This window comes from Marmota flaviventris, chromosome 15 (assembly GCF_047511675.1).
Source record: "Marmota flaviventris isolate mMarFla1 chromosome 15, mMarFla1.hap1, whole genome shotgun sequence".
Taxonomy (NCBI): Eukaryota; Metazoa; Chordata; class Mammalia; order Rodentia; family Sciuridae; genus Marmota; species Marmota flaviventris.
The window spans coordinates 20,219,725-20,242,603 of NC_092512.1; the positions used below are offsets into that span (position 1 = coordinate 20,219,725).

Sequence of the window (22,879 nt, forward strand, 5' to 3'; positions counted from 1 at the left end):
TTGTGGAGGGTTTGAATGATAAATAAGATTACAAAAACAAAGTTAAGGAAGGGCAGACATTCGGGTAAGATAGCAACAAGGAGGCTAGAGGACAATACAGCTTGAGGCCTCCTGCAAGTGTAAAAAGAGCACCACATCATGCCTTTGAATAAGCCACTGAACATCAGCTTAGGGACTTGATGGATCTTTAATAAATGAGGACTTAAGGAGAGGTTTCTGAAACCTCTACCTCTGTGTATTTGGGAATCTTCTGAGTATGTGCTTAGTAGGTACAACAGCCTCTCCTTCCACATGCCTGCCACAGAAGGACTCGAGGAAGCAGCTGACCTTCCCCTGAGAACCTGTGAAGTTCTGCTGGAAAAGTTTGAGAAGCACTGTGTGAAGCATGGGGGAAAAAAATCAAACGTGGTCCCTGCGATTATGTTTTTCTCTCTTGTGGGAGAAAAACATGAAAGCAAATAAGAGAGATATGGTGTTTCAGAGACTATGATGGTAATTGTTAGAAGAAATTCTTGAGCACAAAGAGGGAGTGGTCAGCTGTGTTGAGGGCAGAAGGGCTCCAGACAGGAAGCCTTCAAGTTGTTTCTTAAACCCTGATATGAAATGCAATGATGTGAAATTTGGGGAGATTCTGAAGTTTAGGTTTTGTCCCCTTTCTTGGGGGCTATGATGTTCTACAAATGAACAGAGAAGATTCTCTCTGCTGAACTTTCGGAGGAACTAGAAAGTCCATTAACTGGGCCCTTCTGTGCCAAGGTCCCCCAATGATCTTGTGGGTGGCCTTGTTTCATCAGGACAAATCTGGGTCAGTGTGGAGCATATTGACCCATATTTAACCCAAGTTAAGAACTTTGTAACCTCTTCCAAACTTCTGAATTTATATTACAAGCAGAGCCTGGCTTCTCATATTTTGCTAATAAAATATAAGTCCAAGCAACATCTTCTTCTTGGATTATAAAATATTTATTTCCAAGCTCCTTCCAGTAGAACTAGAGGGCTGTTCTTCTGTGAAATTCTGCCATTAGAACGCAACTGTATATTCTTTTCCACAGTTTCCTGGGCTAAAATTCAGATCGTTGCTTTCTTGTCCTAGTGAGAAAGACACACATTTTTTAGAAACACTGGCAGAACATTGCCATCCTTACCCCTCGCACCTCCTGATTATCCTTGGAACAGCTGGCTTAATGTAACAGTAATTTACAGTCCTCAGCTGGAAGGCGGCAGAGAATTCTTCATTATTCAGAGTTCAGCAAGTGCCAGCAGTGTTATTGAAGTGGTAATTGAATTTTGTGAACCCTCTGTGGTCAAGCCAGCATAGCAGTGCCTGCAAGAATCATGTGATGTGGTTAAGATGAATGCATTTCCAACAATAATGGATCTTCAAACCGAGCTCAATAGCACACAGCCAAAAGCACATACTGTTTTGATGATTTGACTTATGATATTGAGCATTTTGGAGTGAAACCCATTCAGAAGCATGACAACGTGTACCTACAAGGAAGTCATTCAGAGAGAAATTGAATACCGCCCAGTAATCTCCATCAAAAGCTTCATTGATAATCTCATCAAGTGAAGATATGTATATGACAAATTATCTCCTTGTGTAGTCAAAGATGTCCTTGCCTCATTGTTTAATTGAATCCTTGTGTGGAAAAAGAAAAGAAAAATCCCCACATAATTTTTGATGATAATTTTCAATGAAATGTGCCTTATCACCACACCAGCGATTAAATGCTCTCAAAACTTCACATTCACAGAATGATCTCAACAGTCTCACTACTTTGCAATGCTGTTTCTAAAAGAGAACATTTATAGTTTGGGAAAATAGCACAAAAATGAGAACTGTTGGAATTGTTTTGGTTGCTGAAAATATCCTTGGCCTCAGTGGCTGTGGCACTGTGAAAAGGAAAGAGCTTTGCCTCTGAGCTAAGCAGACCCTGAGTTTGAATCCTAGCTCCTTCACTCTTTGTGTCCTTAATAGGTCATTAACTTTTCCCCATCTCTTTATCTTTCCTAATAAAAATGAGGTCAACTGCATCTACCTCTGTATACTAACTACACTGAATTAGGGGCAGTGTTTGGTTCTGCCAGAAACTGTAGGCCTGTCGCTTGCAGGAGGCCTACTATGTGCCAGGCAGAATTAAGTGCTTGTGAGCACACAACATAGCACTGTCTAGTTAGTATTTAGAATGATCAGTTTGTCTCAGTTTGCCTGGGAATGTCCTGACTTTCTACATGGAAGTCCTAAGTCCCCAGGATCATCTCAGTTGAGGACAAATTACAGCAGTTGGTCACCACATCAATATATATGGTCTCATCTTACAGGTGAGGAAACTGAGACGCAGGGACTGGGAACATCACCCAATATCCCACAGTTGGGAAAGAGTAAGCTTGGTGTTTAATCCCAAACTTGAATAACTCTCAACCTATGTTTCCTGCAGCCTATACTCTGCTTAGTCAGTTTCACTGTCCTTGCTATATTACTAGAATGTTCTGAACTTTGCGGATATTTGTACATCAGACCACATGTTTTTCCAATGGTTATGTTTTTCATCTGAAAAGTTCCCCAAAGTCTCATGTGTTCAGAGGTGGACCTTGTAGGCAATGATTGGATCATGAGGGCTCTGACCACCTCATTTGATGGATCAATCTACTGATGGATGAATGGACTGCTGGCAGGTGGGACCTTGAGTTGGAGGAAGTAGGTCACGGGGGTCAAGCCCTGGAAGGGTTTACCTTCTCCCTAGCCCCTCCTCTTCCTCTGCTTCTGGGTTGCCTTGAGCGAACAGTTTTCCTCCACCACACCCTTCCGCCATGATATTTCTGCCTTAGAGCCAGCTGACTGAACCTCTGGAATCATGAGCCAAAATAAATCTTTCCTCCTCTAAGCTGTTCTTGTCAGGTATTTTGGTCACAGAAATAAAAAACTGGCTCAACACAGCAGTCTTTACTTATAATTTCAGGAATGCGTACGTGTGTGTGTTTGTGTATGTTGGAGAGGAACAGTGATCATGCAAATGAAAGTTTAAAAGCCTCACATTTATTTCAAAGAACATTCTGTCTTTTATCAATGCAAAGACCATTCATGCCGTGTATCAGGGACTTGGGCAGATAGGAAGAAGACCAAGACACTGGACTCAATTATGCTTGTATGGAGAGTATAAATAATCAGTTGGGGAAAAAAATGTGAAAGCTTTGATGACAGAAGCAAGCTCTCCTCCTTAGGAGCAAGGTATTGCTTCCCTCTCCCTTAGACTCTGTGCTTGAGCCACGTGTGTTTTCCATGTTGCAGGTTTATTTGTTTTGCACTAGCTGTTACCTCTAACTGGAAGGTTCTCTCTCTTCTTCTTTGTTATTCATAGAAAATGTCTTCTCGTTAGAAACAACTTTTTTGACTATCTCAAGCTGAATTAGCCACCCAGAAGTGTTCTCTCACCTCATTTAGATCATAGTATATATTTATTCACTATTTGATATTTATGCTTTTATTTAATGTCTTTTTGCCTTCCTTCCCCAATAGTATAAATAACAGAAAGAAGGGGACAATGTGTTCAGTTTATTTCTTCTTGGCTGTGTTCCTAGTACCCAAAACAACGCTGGGCGCAGAGAAGCAACCAGCAAGTATTTGTGGCATGAATAAAATGAATGTATTGGTAAATATTTTCAATGTTGCAAGGGGTGGTGAACTCCACATGAGTGAGGAAAGTTGCAAAGGAAATGAGTCTTGAAAGGACATCTCAATTCATCCTTAATTTTTTTTCTGCTTATAAAGATAGTATGTTCATTTTGAAGAAAGTTAGAAAAGAAATCATAAGAAAGGAAAGGAAAATAGTATGAGACCTGCCATAATCATTAATAGTATTTTGTACATTCTTTCCTGAGCCTCTTTTCATTGATGTTGACATAATTTTGAATAAAAATAAATTACTCTTTTCATAGTCTATACCTTTTTTTTTTTTTTTTGTATCAGGAATTGAACTCAGGGGCACTTGACCACTGAGCCACATCCCCAGCCCTATTTTGTATTTTTATGTAGAGACAGGGTCTCACTGAGTTGCTTAGTGCCTTGCTTTTGCTGAGGCTGGCTTTGAACTCAAGATCCTCCTGCCTCAGCCTCCTGAGCCACTGGGATTACAGGCTTGCACCACCAGGCCTGGCCATAGTCTATACCTTTCAACTTTTAAAAGTTTTCTCATTAGTATCCTGGGGTTATAAAGAGTATCTATTTCATAGGGTTACTATACAAATTAAATGAGTGAAGTGCTCAGAGCAACATAGGTGTGTAGTAAATTCAAGGTGTCCTTGATAGTTTCCTGTGGATAAACTTTTGGTCCAATTTGCTTTCCTGTTTATCTTAAAGACAACAAAAACTAGCCATAGAGACGGATGGGGAGGAACCTGTAGACAGAGGAAGTAAAGTTGGGAAAAGGAAAACATTATTTTGGTTGTTGTTTAATTATGAAAGTACTATGTATTCACACTGCACCATTCAGAAACTTCAGAAAACAAAACTCTGAGTGTGGGTCTCACGTTTTCCAGATGGCAGCCCTGGTCATCGTTCTGCTCTGCATCATCACTGGAAATACAATTGTGTCTCAGTTCCCAGGGAGATTGGTCCCAGGGCCCCTTGTGGAAGTCATAATCTGCAGATGCTCAAGCCTCCTATACAAAATCTATTGCATTTGCCCATAATTTATGCACCTTCTTCTCCATATCTTAAGTTATCTCTAGGTTACCTGTAATGCCCAACACTATGTGAACCCTGTGTAAATAATTGTTATATTGTATTGTTTAGGGAATAATGACAACAAAATGTCTGTACATGTTCAGTACTGGTGTAAATATTGTAGGCCACGCAGTTCACATCAGCAACAACATATCATTTGTTTTTCCTAATATTTTCTATTCTTGGCTGGTTGAATTTGTGGATACAGCATTGGTGAATCTGGATGAGCAGCTGTTTTGCTTTTCTGGGCATGTGGTAAGAGAATGCTAATAGTTTCCGCTGGGTAATTGGGAGGATGGAGAGACTTTTAATTAGATAAGGAAGCCAGGGAGGTGAATTGGGTTTGGCCAGACAAGTTCAAATTTCAATATATATATAGAGAGAGTTATCTAGTGGGATGTCCAGGAAAAAAAAAATCATGGCTTTTGTAAAGGGTGTGGTGAATACTTGAGGCCTAACCTGTTAGAGCAGTTGGTTCCCTTCAGATAAGAGGTTATAAGCTTGCCCCAAAATACCCATTTGCCTTTCAATAGATGCTTCTGACTGATGTCCTATTAAATTCATCAATTTTTATTTTCAATGAACAACAATGTTAAATTTCTAAGCACAAAAGTCATACCAGAATCACACACCAATAACATGTACTTTTAGTCATGTCTGAAAAGTAGAGAAGTGTAAAAGAACACTTTACAAAAATCTATAATTTACATTTTTATAAATATTTTAAAGGAGAAGAGTGGAACACATATGGTGACATTAGAGAAATGTATAAAGATTTAATTTTGAAGCCTGTCTCATTAAACCTGACCTATTAGGTGCATGTGTATATACACATGTATCTTGTTCATGAGTTTTAATAATTATGACCCAGTGATGTGTGTTGGGCATGTCAACAATAATTGTGAACTCTCATAAAATCTGTGGTTTCTCACCAACAGGGTTGCATTGATTTTGTTCTTTTTCAAAGTTCCTGAAAGCACATTTGAAAATCATCAGAGGTTGTAATAAAGTGCTTTGGGAATGAGTTGCCTCAGTTTACTTACTGATGAGAGGCTCCCTGCTGGTCTCCTCCATCTCTGCTGAATTCTAAAAAAAAGTTATTGAGCCTCAGCAGCCTCCAGGAGGCAAATGTATGAAGGCTGCTGAGGCTCAGTCATCTCTATATTGGGAGTTTTCTGTTTAGCTTCTTTCAAACAGAAAGGAGTCAATTTGTTGGAAATGGAGAAAGTTCATGACACCAGTCCACTTCATTAACAAACAGTTCATTACTGTAGATAACAGCATGCTTTCTAGTGTACAGTTAAATAGGAAATTAAGAATCTCTGACTTCACTTTGCAGAGTTGAAGTTTTCCTTGGCTCTTGGGCTTGGAAGTGCAGAGTTGCCCTACCCCAAAAGGGAGCCCAATAGAGAACCCTCAAATCAAACTTCAATATATGGTGAAATACTTGTACGACAGCATGTCCAGTATGAGCCTCGACTTCACTATGTCATTCACTACAATGGCATTTTCTAGGAATTGTACGAGTGCACAAAACAACGTAAAATGAATGAACATGGTATAGTCTACAAAGTAAATCAGGTATCTGACTTAAATTGATATAAATTTGCATTTGTAATAAACACCACAGGAAAGTAAGTCATCCCTAGGCCATATCCTGAGCTTACCTTGATTCCAAGTTTACAGCTGAAATATTTTCATTATAAAAGACAGACATAAATGACCTCATATGATCACAGAAAAATACATAGGACTCAAGGATGCAGTAATGGTTCTTCATTGTTTTTCTTATACTCATTTGATGACGGGTCATGCAGCAGCTACAGTTTGCCTCTGCAGGTGGGCTTCTTGAGGGCCACATTACATTTCCCCTCTGCTGGTCTTCAGCTCCAGCTCCTGGAGGAAGGCCTCATTGTTCTGAGGACAGTTGGTGTGACAGGTACAGGTTCCGATGACCATGACTGGTTTCTTGATGATTTGCCCTGGGGAGCACTGGAACTCCACCTGGATGGTTTTGGTGTTGTGGGGTGTGCAGCATCGGCCATCGCTGCAGACTCCACAGAACCTGGGCTTATAGGTGTGCAGGCTGGTGCAGTTCTTGAACTGCAGGTGGATGGCTTTGAGTGATTTCTTGGTGCGGAGACACTTTTTTCCTTTCTAAGAAGAAAAGGAGTGATATGAGGAATGATGACCACGCCTCTGATGGACAGTTTATTACAAAGCCAGTTCTTTCCACTATATGATGACCTCAGGAAACTTGAAGATGATGGGATTTAAGATACTTTCTCATCAATGTGAAGTAAGTGGAGAATTAATTTAAGATCCCTTAAATAAACTGGATAATGAGGAACCTTGGTGTTGATTTTCAGCAGAGAATGGACTGTTTTATTTCCTACTTCAATTCTTAAGCTGTGGATTTGCCAGAGTTCTCCCCTGATCACTTTTCTAGGAACAGCTTATGGGGTGAATAGACTCTAAATTCTCTTTGATCAGATGATCTCAAAACCGAGTGTGCTACAGAATCATTTCCTGGGAGTGTTAACACACAGACTGCTGGGTCTCATTTCCAGAGTTTCAGATTCAGTACCTCTGATGTGGGGCCCACAAATTTGCTAACAAGTTTTTAGATGCTGCTACCGGTCTGGGGAGTACACTCTAAAAGCCACCGTCTCACTGAAGAATAAGGGAAAAATGATTATTATGTTTGTACTTCCCTAGATTTCAAACAACTTTCTAGAACTTTTATGACATATGTACAGTATAAATAAACATCTTAAATATAATACCTTGCAATGTTAAATGAGGTTCAAAGTACTAATTTTGTGAAAAAGAAACAATTGAAAATGCCAAATTTTAGAAGATGGAAAGACCTTATTTAATAAAGTAGCCATTATGTCCTTGAAACTATTGAAAGGCTTCCTTTTTTTGCATGTTTAAAATTTTAATGTCTAGCATAAATTTTTGTCAACATCTACAAAAAGATGCTCAAAGCATCCCCATGGGGCAGTATATGTGTGTTTGTGTATGTGTGAGTATGTGTGTATAAATGTGTGACTGCTTGTGTGGGTTAAATAAACATGGCTATTACATGTATGTTTCCCAAGTGTGGGGAGATGTATCTTTTAGGGTATAATTTTCTAGAAAAGATGTTTTTAGGAGTTCTTTTGAAGTGATAGAAGCAACATGATGTTAGGATGGACCTCAAAGAATCATATGGCTAAATAGCCATATAACTAATGCAACCTCTAGGGACTCTTTTATTTTATTAGTAAGTTGAAATTTTAAGTAATGATGGCTACTGTTAACAGAATATTTAATCTATGCTCAGCACTTGGCAAATTCATTCTGCTTAATCTTTCTGCTAACCTTGAGGTAGACACTTTCAATGACCCCATTATATGGGGGAAGGAATTCAGGTTGAGAGGTTAAGGAAATTTTCCAAGACCACCCAGCTAGTTCATGCTGAAAGTGGGATTTAAAGCCAAGCTGTCTGGCTGTAGAGTTGTAGCCTTAAGCATTAGATGATCCTGCCTCTGTGTAGAGATATGTCAATCTTGAATTTCTGAGGGCTGTTTTATTTTGGCATTAGGTTTGTCCATAGAATGGTTCAATTTAGGTATTACATTTTTCTGATGTAGGGCTCTGGTAACAGGGCCTGTGATGTCATCATGAACCAATCAGAGCTTCGGATCTGCATGCCTTACACTCAGAGTTAACACACTGAGCTGACAGAATTCCAACATAAAAAGGGAAAGAAATGCACTGTTTCACTTGGCTCACATGTTGCCTTATGATGGCAAGTGTACTGTTTCCACTAGGCTTTAACAAATACCGACAGTAATTCCCAGACACTCATTCATGTATTCATCAACAATAGTTGATAATGCACACCCTGTGTTCCAGGTAGGGTGCTGGGCATTTTGGGGAAGAGTAAGCAGACACAGTCCCCACCAATGTGTTTCATGCTGATTGAACCTAAGAGGTGAAGGAAACTGCAGTCAGAGCTGACCTCTTTCAAATCAGTTGTGTTTGATGACGGGGTAGTGAATTTTCTCCAGGAATGGAAAGGGATCTGCTGGGCCATTTTCTATTGGTGAAAGTATTACAGTTGTCTAGCTCTTCCCTCTTTTCCTGTAGATCTGCTGTAGGTTGCTTGGGGGTATTTAAATACATTAAAAAAGCGGGGAAAAGAAGCTACTTGGTCTGCATTCAGGAACCTCTCTGCCTTTTCTCTGGGATTAATGCCCAACTAGAGACAACCTGAGTCAATTAGTATTACAAGTGACTTGCTGAAGCCCAGGCTCCCAGAAGGCAAGGCCACTGCTTTCATGATGGCAGGTTCCTACCTTATCTGTTGGTTGCTCAGGCTCTTGTTCACAGGGCCGCACCATGCAGAGCCGAGACTGCTTCACCATCTCACACTGACGATTCCTGTTGGTGACTCTGGTGGAAAGACCCATTCCACAACTCTTGGAACATGCACTCCACTCTGTGGTCTGCTCAATGCAGTTGATACTCGAGTCGGAGACTTCAACTCCTACGGTGGCTTCTGGCCTGTAGGCTAGGGGATGGATAAAGAAAGACAGCTATCTTGGGGAAAATGTAGGGATCAAAGAGTGCTCCTTTAAGCCAACATTACGAAGTGGATCTCATTAAATTTTGTACCTAATGAACACAGGTGCTCTGAAGGCACAGAAATGAAATTATCTGTAAACCTTTCTAGGTAGCACCGTGCCTGCCACATTGTAAGACTTCAAGAAATCTCTGTAGAATAACTGTCCAACCAGACCTTAAGAAACTTAGGCTAACTTGTCTTTTTAAAGTTTACCAGTTTTAAGACTATAGAACAGTACAGAATTGGAAACTATTCCATAAGCTGCAGTGTTTCCATGTGATTTTGTACATAAAAAGGATTGTGAGAAAGTTTTAATCGTGATGAGTAATAGAATTGGCCAAGTCAAAATAATGATAAAAGCAATGCTTTTAGTAGGTAGAACTGGTTGTTTGGGTTCTGGGAGATACACACACACACACACACACACCGCTGGACTCTGATCACAAACAGTTCCATCTCACAACTTAATATACATGGCTTGGGGGAATATCTGTTCTGCAAGGCAGTTTTCCTATCAGCAAGACATGTCTGATAATTACTGACCTCAGAAATACTGAAAAACTGTGGATTCTGCCAATATAAATAATGTGGTTGATTAATGGCTCCTAAAATATTCTCTACTGTCTCTTGAGATCTCTCCATCCTCAAACTATGTAATACATAAGGAAATAAAAAGTAATGCAAAATAAAGTTCCTGAAGTGTCACTTGGCCCTTTCTACAGCATCTGGAAAGATGGTATTTCTCTGTGACCACTGCATCAGGAGGAGTAGCATTCCTTAGGGAGGCTGGTTCCAAGAAAGCACAGGTGGTATGCAGAATCCAGAAAAGGAGGATTCTTACTTTTATCCTCATAGTGCTAATAAGGGTCAAGTTGGATGAATAGACTAAAATATAAATAGTAGTCATAAGACAGAAAAAAAAAATAGCGACTGAATTTTTCAGGTCCTCTTTAGGAAAAGTTGTGTGCACACTTCAGTAACTTAGTTTGGACTGAAAGACATGGTGCATTTAATCTCAGTGGACAATCTGGAATCTATAGCAGAATGGCCAGAAACCGGGGCCAGCTTCTCATCCCAAACCCAAACAATGCATGTGATTGGTGCTTGCATTCACCCTGTGCCGTGACCATTCCTGAGTATACCGAATGGCTCACCTGGAAGGGCAAGGCCTCCCAATGTCCCCTTCTCATTGGGGCCACAGGTCCACTTTTCACAGCACTCTCCAGGCACAGCAACTTTTCTGGGAGCTGGGCAGTCAGGACCAGGCAGTAGCACATCCAGCTGACACCGGGGCACACAGCCAATCTGTCCGTCTCTACAGGTGCAGTGATATTGGCAGTTTGGCTCAAACTTCTCTCCGCTGCGGTAAATTACCCCATCGAACACACAGTTGTCTCCTTCTAGCACTAGAATATTGCGGGAGCAACACAGAGGGAAGAAGAGAGAGAAAAACAATAACACAGTTCACTGAGAGAGCTATGTGAAATTTGGAGGACATGTTCCGAAGTCTTTCCTTTTCTATTTCAGGTGATCTGGTTTCTGATGCATCTCCAGGAGACAGATGTCTTCATGGAGTCCTCCCAGAGCAAGAGGAAACCTCCAAGACCATCTAGTCCTGCTACATTTACCTAGTCCTTTTGAATGGGGAAAGAGGTGTGTGAAACTGTAAACTCAGTACTGCCAAGATAAATAAGCTGACTGACAAATGGCTTCTGAAGTATTCTCTGCTTCCTTTTGAGATTATTTGTCCCCCACCCCAACTTTTTCGTTTATAAGATAGAACAAAAGGAAGAGCAATTGTGAGTTGTTCTTGACACACTGTTGTCCCCAATGACAGTCATTTCACAAGAACCATCTCTGATTCTTCTACTTCAGTACTTTAGACTTAAAAAGGAAGAAAATGCATTTCATATTCTGCAAAGAGGTTATTTACTAGTCAAATAAAGAGCATTAAGATTCCTTGACATTGAAGCACAATAAATCATTGGCTTAGAGAAAAAACTGTAAAGCGACTTCAAGCCCTGGTATCCAGGAAGGCAGAGACAACCTCCGAGTATGGTGGTGCACCACGAGGGAAGCTGAACCCCAATTGATTAAATTTCACAAGCCTGGATTGGCTGGTTGCCTGAATTTTACTTTACACGCAACCCAGACAGGGTTTACATCGTCCTCCCAGGAGACTAGAAGCTGCTTTGGCTTTAATAGGACAATTACAGGTGTGAAAACAAACCTGCTGGGCTGCAGGTGGGGAACTGTAAGCCCATGAGTGAGCCCAGCTTTCCATCATATCCAAATTGTCCCTCTGGAAATGTCCAAAGGAAATGATTTCACTGGTCCTTAACCCGACTTCTTTCCCTGTGGTCCACTCCATTTAGATTCTTCTCTAGGGAAGCAAGTGATGAATGCTTCTCACCTCCGTGGGCAGGTTTTCTCTCTAGCTTCTGGCGCTCCCCAAAGCCCCAAGCCCCCTCGGACCTTGCATGGCAAGCACTAAGTGCTCCATAAACATCTCTTATTGCATTATTATTATTTGCTTATCACCCTTTGGGAAAGGGAATAAGAGGAGAGGAGGTGGGGAAAACGCTCCTGCTAGCTTGGGAGAGAAGAAGTCAAGCGACAGAGGGGGCAGGTTACCCATGCAGATGCCAGTCTGGTTGCTGGGGTCGGCGCTACGGTCGCAGTACAGTCCGCTGCTCTGATCGCAAGGCTTCAGCTCCGAGCAGCTCTCTCCGCGCTGGCGGGCGCACACTAGACAGCAGGAGCAACCGTCCAGCACCGCGCGCACCCCCGGGGCGCAGGTCGGAGGCGTCTCGGGGCACTGGCGTGGGCACGGTGAGGGGCAGCGCTGAGTCGCAGAGACCTAGGGAAGGTGATGAGACAAAAAGAAACCCTTCAGCAGGGACAACCGAAGGCAGAGCGAGCCCAGGGACTGAGCAGAGGCTGTCCAGGAGGGTAAAGTAACCAGGGGCATTTTAGGGGTGTGCCATTTACCTGACCCAGGAGATGGAGTAGGAAGGCCAGGCAAAGGCACCTCTTTTGCACAAAGAGGTTCATGCTCTGCACCTTGTGCATGCTCAGGATTTTTCCTCCCGCGTTTCCAAGAGGAGACTTTGCAGCCTGTAGAATGGCACTCCCCGCCTCCCCACAGGTCCGCTGAGCCGTAAGCGCCACCGGCGCAGGTTTTATAGTGCGCTCCTGGGACGCGCACAAGCCGGTTGGCTGCAGCGAGGGAGGAGGGGGCAATCCGTTGGGTGGGGAAGTGGAAGGAACCGCGGAGTTGTCATGGCAATTGGCCTTAAGGCTGCTCTCCTTAGGGCGCGGCGCCGGGCCTGCGTGTGCCTGTGTGTGGCGACTGGCTTTTCCCAGAGCGCGGGGAGGGGCTGGGTGGAGCCCCGAGGCCAAGACCCAAGGCTCACCAGCGCGTGGGAAGGAAACGCCCGTTTCCTCCTGGAAGTTGCTTCACCTTCCCCCAGGACGAAGACACTGCCACTCCCCATCACCCTCCTCCACCCTGACTGTTCCAACCAGGGCTGCAAACGTGGGGCCCTTTTAACGGGATGCCTGAAGTTTGGGGCCATCTGTGGGGGATTGGCGAGAGGCCCAGGGGTTTAGTCATAAGGAAAGCACATGCGAGTTTGTCACCGTTTAGGGCACTCCTTGAATATGTTGTGGAGGGATGGAGGAAAGGGGAGAGGAGAAGGGGAAAAAGTGGGGGGAAAAGTTAAAACAGAAAAGGAAAGAAATCTCTTTGTAAGGGTGGGGGATGGATGCTATTGGCCAAATGGCAAAATTCTTTTGACTCTAGTCATTCCAAGTTTTACTAAGTCTTAAGCCCCAAGTTCCATGGGTTTGGTAGAAATAAAAGTAAAACACAATAAAACACAAATCAATGACAGAAAGAAGCTTTCCTCTTGGTCAAGGGAAACACCTGCTGGATTATGCCAATTGAAAAATAGCACATGTAAAAGTCCAAGAGTCTTTGAAAGTTTGGTCCAACTTAGCCAATGTCAAAACCTCAGCGAAGCAGGGAGAGGAGCAAAGGGAGGGACTTGCTTGACTTGGCAGATTCTTTAGCAATGGAATACCTCTCCCACCTGGCAACCACTTTCAAAAAAATGGCTGCTGTGAAATGCTTGTCATCTCTCATGAGAAAGAGAGAGCAGTTTTATTGCTCCAAAGGTGACATTGCTTGAGGATTAAAAACAATTCCCCCCCTTGTACTTCAACTTTGCTGCTTCCCTGGGGGCGGGAGGAACAAAACAAAACTATGCCCAGCTTCTTTGAGGGTAGCTCAAAGAAGACTCTTTATAAGAAAAAATATACAGCTGTGATGTAAATCTAGACTTTAAAAGAAACAAATTGCCTCTACATCATCTATCTACAAAGGAAATCAAAGGCAGCTTGTTAAAGGACCAGGCCTGTCCCAGAAAAGCCCCCAGTGGATGAGGTCACCTCCAGCCCCTTCATGATAGCTCTCTACAGCTTGGAACTGCTGTATGCACTTCCAAGCTTCCAAGAAGTCTGCTTTCTTCAAGGAAAATGAGACTGTGCAGTACTCAAAGCTTAACCAGAGGTAGAACAGTTAATTTTCATGCCTGAGAGGGACATTCATATACTTATCAAGTCGAAGGGCTTCATGGGGCATCTGTCCCAGAGATGGCCTCCACCTGATTGTACATCAGAAACAACCAGAATGTATAGTTTCTAAAAGTATAGATTGCCAGGCCCTGCTCTCGACCCATTCAGTAGTGGCTGTTGGTAGACTGCCCTTTTAATGTACTGTGCAATGGAAGCTGGCTTTCTGGAAAACTAGACAGGAAGCAAGTCCAAGCATGGCTGATGGAAGGCAAAGAGCAATGGCCAAGTTTTCAGAGTATGAGTAGACTAAGCCAGAATGAGGAGAAATTGACAACATTGGTGTTGGAAAGGAAAGAATGAGAAGAAAGTTGTCATTTGAAGACAGGGATGCAAATGTCAAGAAGTCACTGCTAAAGCAAGCTGCCACTCAGGACTCTTGACTATGAGTGATGGAAACCAAACACAAATGAGTTTTGGCTAAAGGAAGACTTCATAGAAAGGATGCTGTGGTATTTTGCATAGTAATTGAATGGGAATGGTGCCACTTGGCCTCACAGGCCACTAGGATCAGGGACTTGAAGGCAGATAGGACCCCCTCTATCAATCCTCTCTGATGTTTCTTTGTGTTGTCAAAACACAAAACTACTTCTTCTATACCAGGGAGGATGGTCCTTTCAAACTTCTTATTTTATGACTTGCCATCCCAGAAAGAATGTCCGTTTCCCTTAGACACAATGTAGAATGATGTAAAATGAAGTTTTTTGCACCCACCTTGGGCTGATCCATGGAGACGAGGAAGAAGAGGTTTGGGAATTCCCTAACACACCTGGTTGGAATGGGAAGGTGGAACAGTTCCCCAGAAAAGCAGAGGTTACTCTTTCAGAAGAAAGCAAGATTTTGAGCAAAACAATACTTAGCCATTCAATCATTTGCTATAAATGCTGGATCAGGTTCTCCATGTTAAAACAATTGTAAATTGAGAATAAAACCATCTGAAAATAACCACATGACATCTAAAGTCATCCATGGTGGCCACAGCTTGCCTCTCTCTGATATCACTAAATCATTACAGCTCTGTTTCTGCATCTTCCTGCCTCTCCTGCCTGGGAGTCCCTTGAGGACAGGTAGTGTGCCTGTATCCATTATAATATCCCATCACCTCCTTTGGGGACAGGCAAGTGATCAGTTGTTCTTGGGACTTTTGAGGTACTGCAGACCTCACTTTAACCTTTGGCACTTGTCACTGCCCTGCATAAGATGAGGTAAGAACTGGAGACTCTTTGTCCTTTAGCAATAGCAGAGGCTAGATTGGTCCTAGCAGCCTCGCCCATCTGCTTCTGCCATCCAACTTCTCTCAGTCTTTCTTGGTACTCAGAGTTTAAAAGTTACCATATAGATGGTGATTTTTTCTTTTGTGAAATAGACTCTGTGGCAGTTGAGGTATCTGGGAAAGTCAGGGGAGACCTTATTGGAAAAGCTTGCTAAATTGCTGAACTTGGCAACCAACTAGGATGGTAACTGTGAGGGGTCGTGAGTTGCAAGGAACTTGGTCCACATAATTTTTTCCCTTCAACTCTTCCTCTCTTCCTTTTCCCTCATCCCAGGTATGATACTAGAGGCTCATTTCTGCCTTTTCTGTCCTCAGATACTCTGTCAGTTGATCTATAGTCTTATTATCTGTCAATACACCTCCCCAGAACATGTTGGAGAATGTCTATATTTTATAAAGGGAAACCTTAAGGTTGTTTTCTTTGCAATTGCTTTATCTTTCTTATACCTTTAAAAGATTCTAGAAAATGCTGGAGCTTACTTCTGTAACACGAAATTGAAATATAAAGCAAGCCCCTCCTTATTTAAAAATGGGGCAAATAAAGGCAGTGACTATGATGTTATCACCTCCAGGATAGCACCCTGCCTGTCTTTTCCTTAGAGATTCTGTTCTCTCTAACTCATAGATATTCATCTTGCCTTCAGTCGGTCATTGCTTAGTCAAGCCACATGTACTTAGCCCTCATAATGTGCCTCATAAATCAACCTCACAGCTCCTTAATAATTTTGTTGCTCTTTTCTGAATTTCCTTCATATGTCCCTTTTCTGGGGCCCCAGGGAGTTGGTAGAACACAAAATAATTCCCATTTTATGTTAGGCAGGCCAACCATATGTGGTGTCCAGTTATATGGCTAATTTCAATCACACCCTCTTGCTTTTCTGACAGATCCCCTGACTTCTTGATTTTCCAGAAACAACAAAGGGCAGAGAAGTGATAATGGGAGGTAAAATATTGAGCATATAATGTTAATGCTATCTCTTTTGGAAATATTTACTTATTGCTTATATTTTTTTTAAAAAAATTAAAAATTTTAGTATACTCCTTAAAGAAAAAATCCAGGAGATGAAGAAAATAGCACTTCAAGCTAGAAATTAGCTACAAATCTGAGAAACAAGTTAATTTCTCTCATTAGCTAAGGACTTCCTTATAAGGCAATGCAAATAATTTTTTTTAAAGGTTTCCAAACAGGAGAGGAATCTGTCATACTTTTATGCAGGCTAATTTCTAGTTCCTGGGCACCAGCACTATCCTTCCCTATGGCAAGTTGAAATAAGTGACCTTGAGCCACTTAGAATTCTTTATGACCTGTGACAGTTTGGTAGAGTGAAACCAGTCCTGCAACCATGACTAGAACTCTTCAGAACAAGAATTGATACAGAGGAGACAAAGACACATATACATAAGCTGGATATTGGGTGAACCAATAGCCTGTCTGGGGTGCTCCATATTGGTTGATAATGGACCCAACTCATAAATGCTTGTGGCCAAGTATGGGAAGAGAAAGGGAAGTAGTATCATTTGAATACAGGCAACTTACTAACTTGAACTTATCATCCTAGAGAAAGAAGAAAAACAATCTTTATTCTTTTTTTGAGAGAACTCCTAGCCCCTTTTCTCTTGGGGCCTAAAATTTCATATGCAGTCTCTCTCATTCAATTTCTGAATTTTCAGCAGCCAACGACTTAGCCTTTAGGAAAGTCATGACCCCCGTACTTTGTTATATTTGACATATGAATGTTCACACTGTTCAATTCATTTGTTGATAACTATTTCATACTTGATGGCATGAATCAAAATTATTAAAACATTTTGAGTTTGCAAGGATTTTATGACCTAATAGGAAAATGAGGCAAAAATAACTACTGTGTAAGATAGAGTGTGATAATTCCTGCAAATAAACCTATGTAAAGAAGCATAGGAGCATAAAGAAAGCTAACTTGATTTTTTATTTTTTAACTGAGAGAGTAGGAAGAGTATGTTGGAGGCTGTGGAGAGAGTTTTAAGAACAACTATAAAGCCATGTTCATTGTCTTTTTGCTGAACTATATTGCCTTGGAGATTGACACTGAGTTGGATCAAGCTTGGATAGGATTTTGATTAGAGGCAGTAGATTTATTAGAGATAGTGTGAACAAAGGCATAAAGATAAGAAAATTTAGGACTTGTTCAGGAAATGATAAATGGTTTGGGTTGTCTGGGAGGAATAAGGTTAATGGAAAATAGATGGCAGCTGCCAACAGTTGGAAGATTCTAATGAGTAATGGTAGAGATTAGTGTTTTTTAATATCTATCTATCTATCTATCTATCTGCCTGCCAGGAATTGCATGATCAAGGCTGTATACAGGAAACACCTCCTTGAGGAATTCCTGCTGGATTATAGGAGGTGACTGTGTTAGCATCAGAGGTAAATTATTTCTACATGAGTTGAGAGGAGATATTGAATATTTGAATGAGCACAGTGACAGTGAGACTGGAAAGAAGAGGATTTGCCCTCCTTGGTGCTCTGGTTGAACACAAAAAGTCATGGTGGCATTTATATAAATAAAACCAGTTTTTGACTCCAGATAACTAAATTGATCATGGCAGCATTTTGTTGGAAACTGAATAGCATTGATGACACACCTCTGCCAGACTGCTTGGGTTCAAGTCCTTAGACTGTAGCCTACTTACCTTACCACTGTGCCTCAGTCTGTCTCTCTGCATGTAAGATGGGAATGATAACAATTCTCCCTTTCTAGGATTATTGCTAAGCTTAAAAAATGATACAGCTCTTCTCAATAAGGTTCCATGAGAAAATTAAGACCTAATGCTCTGAGGCATTAGGATAAATGAATTTCTATTAAATAATTTATTTATCCCCATTGGGATAAATCAATTTCTCTTTGCTGCATCTTGACAAGCACTTTCACGTGATACACCCTATAGGGAACCAAGGGATATTTCAGGAAAAAGGAAATCAGGAGGGATTGCTGTAAGATTTGGGCCTGGACTAGATGATTCTGAAGACATTTCCTGGAAGTTGGGTTCTGTTCTGGATTGAGCACTGAAAGAAAGCAAAACAATTCCAGGATTGTTTATCTTAGTTATCTTTATTGCCGTGGCAGGATGAACAAATTGCAGATAGAATTTTTATTTGTAAAAGAGGCAATATTCTCTTTTGTTAAGCTGAGATGGAGGACATTTTGTCATTTTTGTGGTTGCAGAGTGTCTTTATTATTATTTTTTTTTATCTCTGTCAGGCTTGATTATAGAGTGTTCTTATCATGGAGAGTTTTTATCTGATGTTGATGTTCTGTAAATTCACAGCAGAGAAACTCAACCTAGCTGATGGTGATAGATATCAGTAGTCAGGGCTGTATTTTTCTTTCTTATTGCTTTCTTTGAGTAGTTTTCTTTGAGATTAATAGAACCATCTAGGCAAAGGTTTGAGTAATTTATACATTTATTATTTTTTGGGTGCTGAGAATTAAACTCAGGGATTTGCACATATTAGGCAAGAGCTCTATCCTTGGCTCCTAATTTATGGTCTTGGATAAAATTTACTAATTTGCTTTCTAAAACTGTGTATCAATTTACTTTTTTTCCTAGCAATATATAATAATGGGGTAACTTTTGGTCAGCTTCCTGAAAGCCAATACCTTGCATGGTTAGAATGATTTGTCAGAGTGATTCAATCTGACTCCAGCCTGAGGAATCTGAACTTGCAGTTGTTATATTTACCTGGTTCTTTTCTTATGGGCTTCAGATCTGAATATTATTGACTTTTTTTTTTTGATGATGAGGGGTAGCATCCTTACAACATAACAACACATCCTCTTATGTTTCTGTCTACCCCACATTTGGTGATCACACAAGGAGGGGGCAGTCACACTCTCCCCTCTCCATGGAGTCTCCCCTTCTTCCCTTGGTGGATTTTTTTGGGAAATTGCCCAGCATTTACCCGACGGGGGACCCACTGTCAGTCTCCACTTGTTTTAGTCAGCTTTTTTGCTAATCTGACCAGAACAACTACAGAGGAGGAAGAGTTTATTTGAGGGCTTATGGTTTCAGAGGTCTTAGTCCATAAAGGCCAGCTCCATTTCTCAGTGTTGGAGGTGAGGCTGAACATCATGGCAGGAGAGTGTGGCAGAGGGAAGCAGCTCACATCAGGGTGACCAGGATGCAGCAAGAGAGAGACTCCACACCAGATACAAATATATACCCCAAAGCCACGCCCTAATTCCCACCTCCTCCAGCCACACCCTACCACTTCAGTTACCACTCAGTTAATCCCTATCAGGGATTGGGTAAAGACTCTCACAACCCAATAATTTCTCCCCTGAACCTTCTTGCATTGTCTCACACATGAGCTTCTGGGGGACACCTCACATCCAAACCATAACACCATTCCTGGCCATTTTGTTATTAATCATGAATTAGTAGAGATCCTTCCTTCAGGCCATCCTTCTCTCTAGGTTACGTGCACAAGATAGACTAATCAAACATTTACTCTCTTCTATTGAAAGTCTCCAGAGTGGAGCTGGTTTTCAGAAAAATGTCTTCTTGCTGGTGCTAGCCTGTGTGTGCTAAGTCACAGGTAAACCAACGAGAGAAGTGACGAGATCTCTAATATTTTTGAGATACACAGCTTATAACACAAATCAATATATATATAAATTATATGTACATGCACACTTACCAGCCTCCACATTTCTATAAATAATACATATCATACACGCATGAATATATAATTAGAACAAAGCTGTCAGCAAACAAAATTTTTTTACCGTGCCTTGAGTTCAGATATTTGCTGTCTTAGTCTTTTTCGTTTAAAAATAAAAAATACTTGCTGTGAGCCCCCCAAATTAATGTCTTAATTTTTTATTGAGAGAAGAGTGTCTTTTTGGTAGAGATGATGAGTTGTAACATATAATATGTTCATTCCTGCATTTCTGTTTTCTCAATATTAGAATTTCTTTCTTTTTATTCTACCAAGCAATTTCAACTTTTTGTTGACCCTGAGTCCACGTAGTCATTACTCACCCCTAGCTGCCTAAACTAGAATACTGAATTCAGTCTCTGGTAAATTCATTCGTAACTATAGGTTCAGCCAAAATATTAAAAAAAAAATGATTTTTTCCTTCCTCCTTGAATACTTTCAGCATCCATTCCCATGAACACAGCCACATATTTTCACCCAAAGCTTGGCAATGATTTTACTAATTGTAATCCTAAAATCCTTCTTCCGTATTTGATTTTCTTACTCAAATATCCAAGGATTTGACTCAGAGGAAGAGGAGTTTGGGGCAAGAAAAGAACTGGACACTGTGGGCAAGTTTAGAATCTCAGTTAAGGGAGCAAGTACCATAATTGGACATGGGGTGAAGACTTTTCTTTGAGGAAAGATTTATGTATGTATTTATCTTTTTCCGTGGAAACAGCTGTCTCTTGAAGTATGAGGACATAAGCTAGGAAAGCTGTATCATATAGCGCACCTGATGGGACAATGTGCTTCTAGAGGAAGCTGGTCATTCACAGTCTACACATACTTTTTTTTTTTTTTTAATAATACTTGCAAACCAGTAGCTCTCTGAATTTATGGAAGACCCATTCACTCTGGTGAGCTCCAATTTTGATTTTTGATACAGATAGGAATAGTTGTGAAATTCAGTAAGTCCAGCTTATTCTGAACCAGCATTTGTAGAAGGTGAACAAAGGGTGATCACCTGAATGAGCCAAGGCCCTTTGTCACACTTGAGGTGTTCAATACGTATGCTCTACCACCCTTTCTGTATCTTGAACCTCTCTTGAGTCCTACTAGAAAACTTCACATTTTCCCCCTCATCTCAGGTCTGAGGGTTTTCTTGATGTTCTGAAGACAGGCAGAGGTGATCTCCATGTCATGTGGATTTCTTTCTTCTGAATCCAACCCCGGATCTCTAGTGACAGCATGTGATATAGCTCACCACACAGGAGGCAGGTACTGCTAGATGGTTTCTTATGGTAATCCACACCCTGCTTTCAGATGAAGCCCTGGTTACACAAGAAAATAAGTCACTGTAGAGGGAGACCTCCAAGACAACACCTTGTCCAGTGCTTAGCAAGTATTCCCAGGTGTTTGCACACTGCAGGAAGCAGTTGGTGTACAACCAGGGCTCTAGGCAGTAACTGTTGCCCTCATTAATTTCAGATCACCATGAAATTTCTCCAGACTGTACTAGTCACTAAACTCTACGTTGGGTTTTCCATCTGCTGTAATGTTGTCTGTGTAATGAGTCCCTGCTTTGGGGAAGTACTTTAAAGCCTATTTTCTCTGCTGTTTCTTTTGTAAACTTGTCTTTTCCAGAACACACATTGCCGCCTACAGCTATCATTTGGTTGGATTCTGTCAGATTTTGGTTGTCCTTTCACCAAGTATGGACACCCAAGGTCTATACTGGGCTTGCATTGTGTATTGGTATGAATTCATTCTATGCGTTGGGCACTGGCCCCATGAGGCTGTATACAGATGCAGACATGGATCCCAGAGGTTGGTCTCAGGAGACCAAAGACCATGACCTCTCAGGTTTAAGGACCACAGGGACACAGTTGTAATGAGGTTGATTCTTAAGGAAAGATTTTAAATTTCAAATAAATTTTTAAAAGTTAAATATGAATAGTCAGATTATTTGTTTCTTCTTCAGAGAGCATTGGTTCAAAGTCTTTCAGTGAATTTGTCCATTTCATCCAAGTTGTTGAATTCATATACACAAATTGTTCATAATATTCCCTTGCTCTTTAAATGTCTCTAGGACCTGTAGTAGTGCCTCCCCTTTCACTTTTGATATTGATATTGTTTTTTTCTTGTATTTATTGATCATTCTTGCTTGCTATAATTATTACTGATGTTTTCAAAGACCTAACTTTTGGACTCATTGATTTTTTTTTCTATTTTCAATTTTAATAGTGACTTTTAAAATATTATCTTTACATCTGCTATTTTTGGGCCTATTTTGTCTCTCGATTTCTAGGTATTTTTCTTTTTTCTTTTTTTTTGATACTGGGGATTAAACTTAGGGGTGCTTAACCACTGAGCCACATCCCCAGCCCTTCTTTATATTTTATTTAGAAATAAGGTCTCACTGAGTTGCTTAGGGCATCCTTAAGTTGTTGATTCTGGCTTTGAACTCCCGATCCTCCTGCCTCAGCCTCCCAAGCAGCTGGGATCACAGGTGTGTGCCACCATGCCTGGCTCAATGTCTAGATTTTTAAGGTAAGGTTTAAATTAGTTATTTAAGAACTTTTTGTTTTCTAATATATTATTTAATGCTTTGTATTTTTCTCTACATGCTGGTTCTGCTGAATCCCATACATGTGATAGATTCACTCAATTTAAAATATCTAATTTGTCTTGTGAGTCCTGCTTTGACCCATGGGCTATTTAGAAGTGTGCTGTTTAATATTGAAATATTTGGGGATTTCCTAGGTAGTGCTGTATTATTTATTTCTAGTTTAATTCTGTATGGTCAGAGGACTTGGCATAATTTAATTATTTCAAATTTGATGAGATTTGTTGCATGGGTAAGAAAAAGATCTGTCTTGGTCAATATTTTGGTGCACCACTTGAAAAAATTAAGTCTTTACTCATCTTCAAAATGGAAATAATTATTGA

General features: G+C 40.9%; 1 protein-coding gene across 1 annotated transcript; it reads right to left on the reverse strand.

Moving 5' to 3' along the window:
* Positions 1 to 5,211: 5,211 nt before the first annotated feature.
* On the reverse strand, positions 5,212 to 12,471 carry Ccn3 (cellular communication network factor 3). The gene is made up of 5 exons (XM_027946083.2): positions 12,333 to 12,471; positions 11,976 to 12,201; positions 10,496 to 10,747; positions 9,073 to 9,287; positions 5,212 to 6,883 (listed from the first exon to the last, which is right to left on the reverse strand). The coding sequence occupies exons 1-5, from the start codon at positions 12,411 to 12,413 to the stop codon at positions 6,587 to 6,589; spliced, it is 1,071 nt and encodes a 356-aa protein (XP_027801884.1). The 5' UTR covers positions 12,414 to 12,471; the 3' UTR covers positions 5,212 to 6,586.
* Positions 12,472 to 22,879: the final 10,408 nt, after the last annotated feature.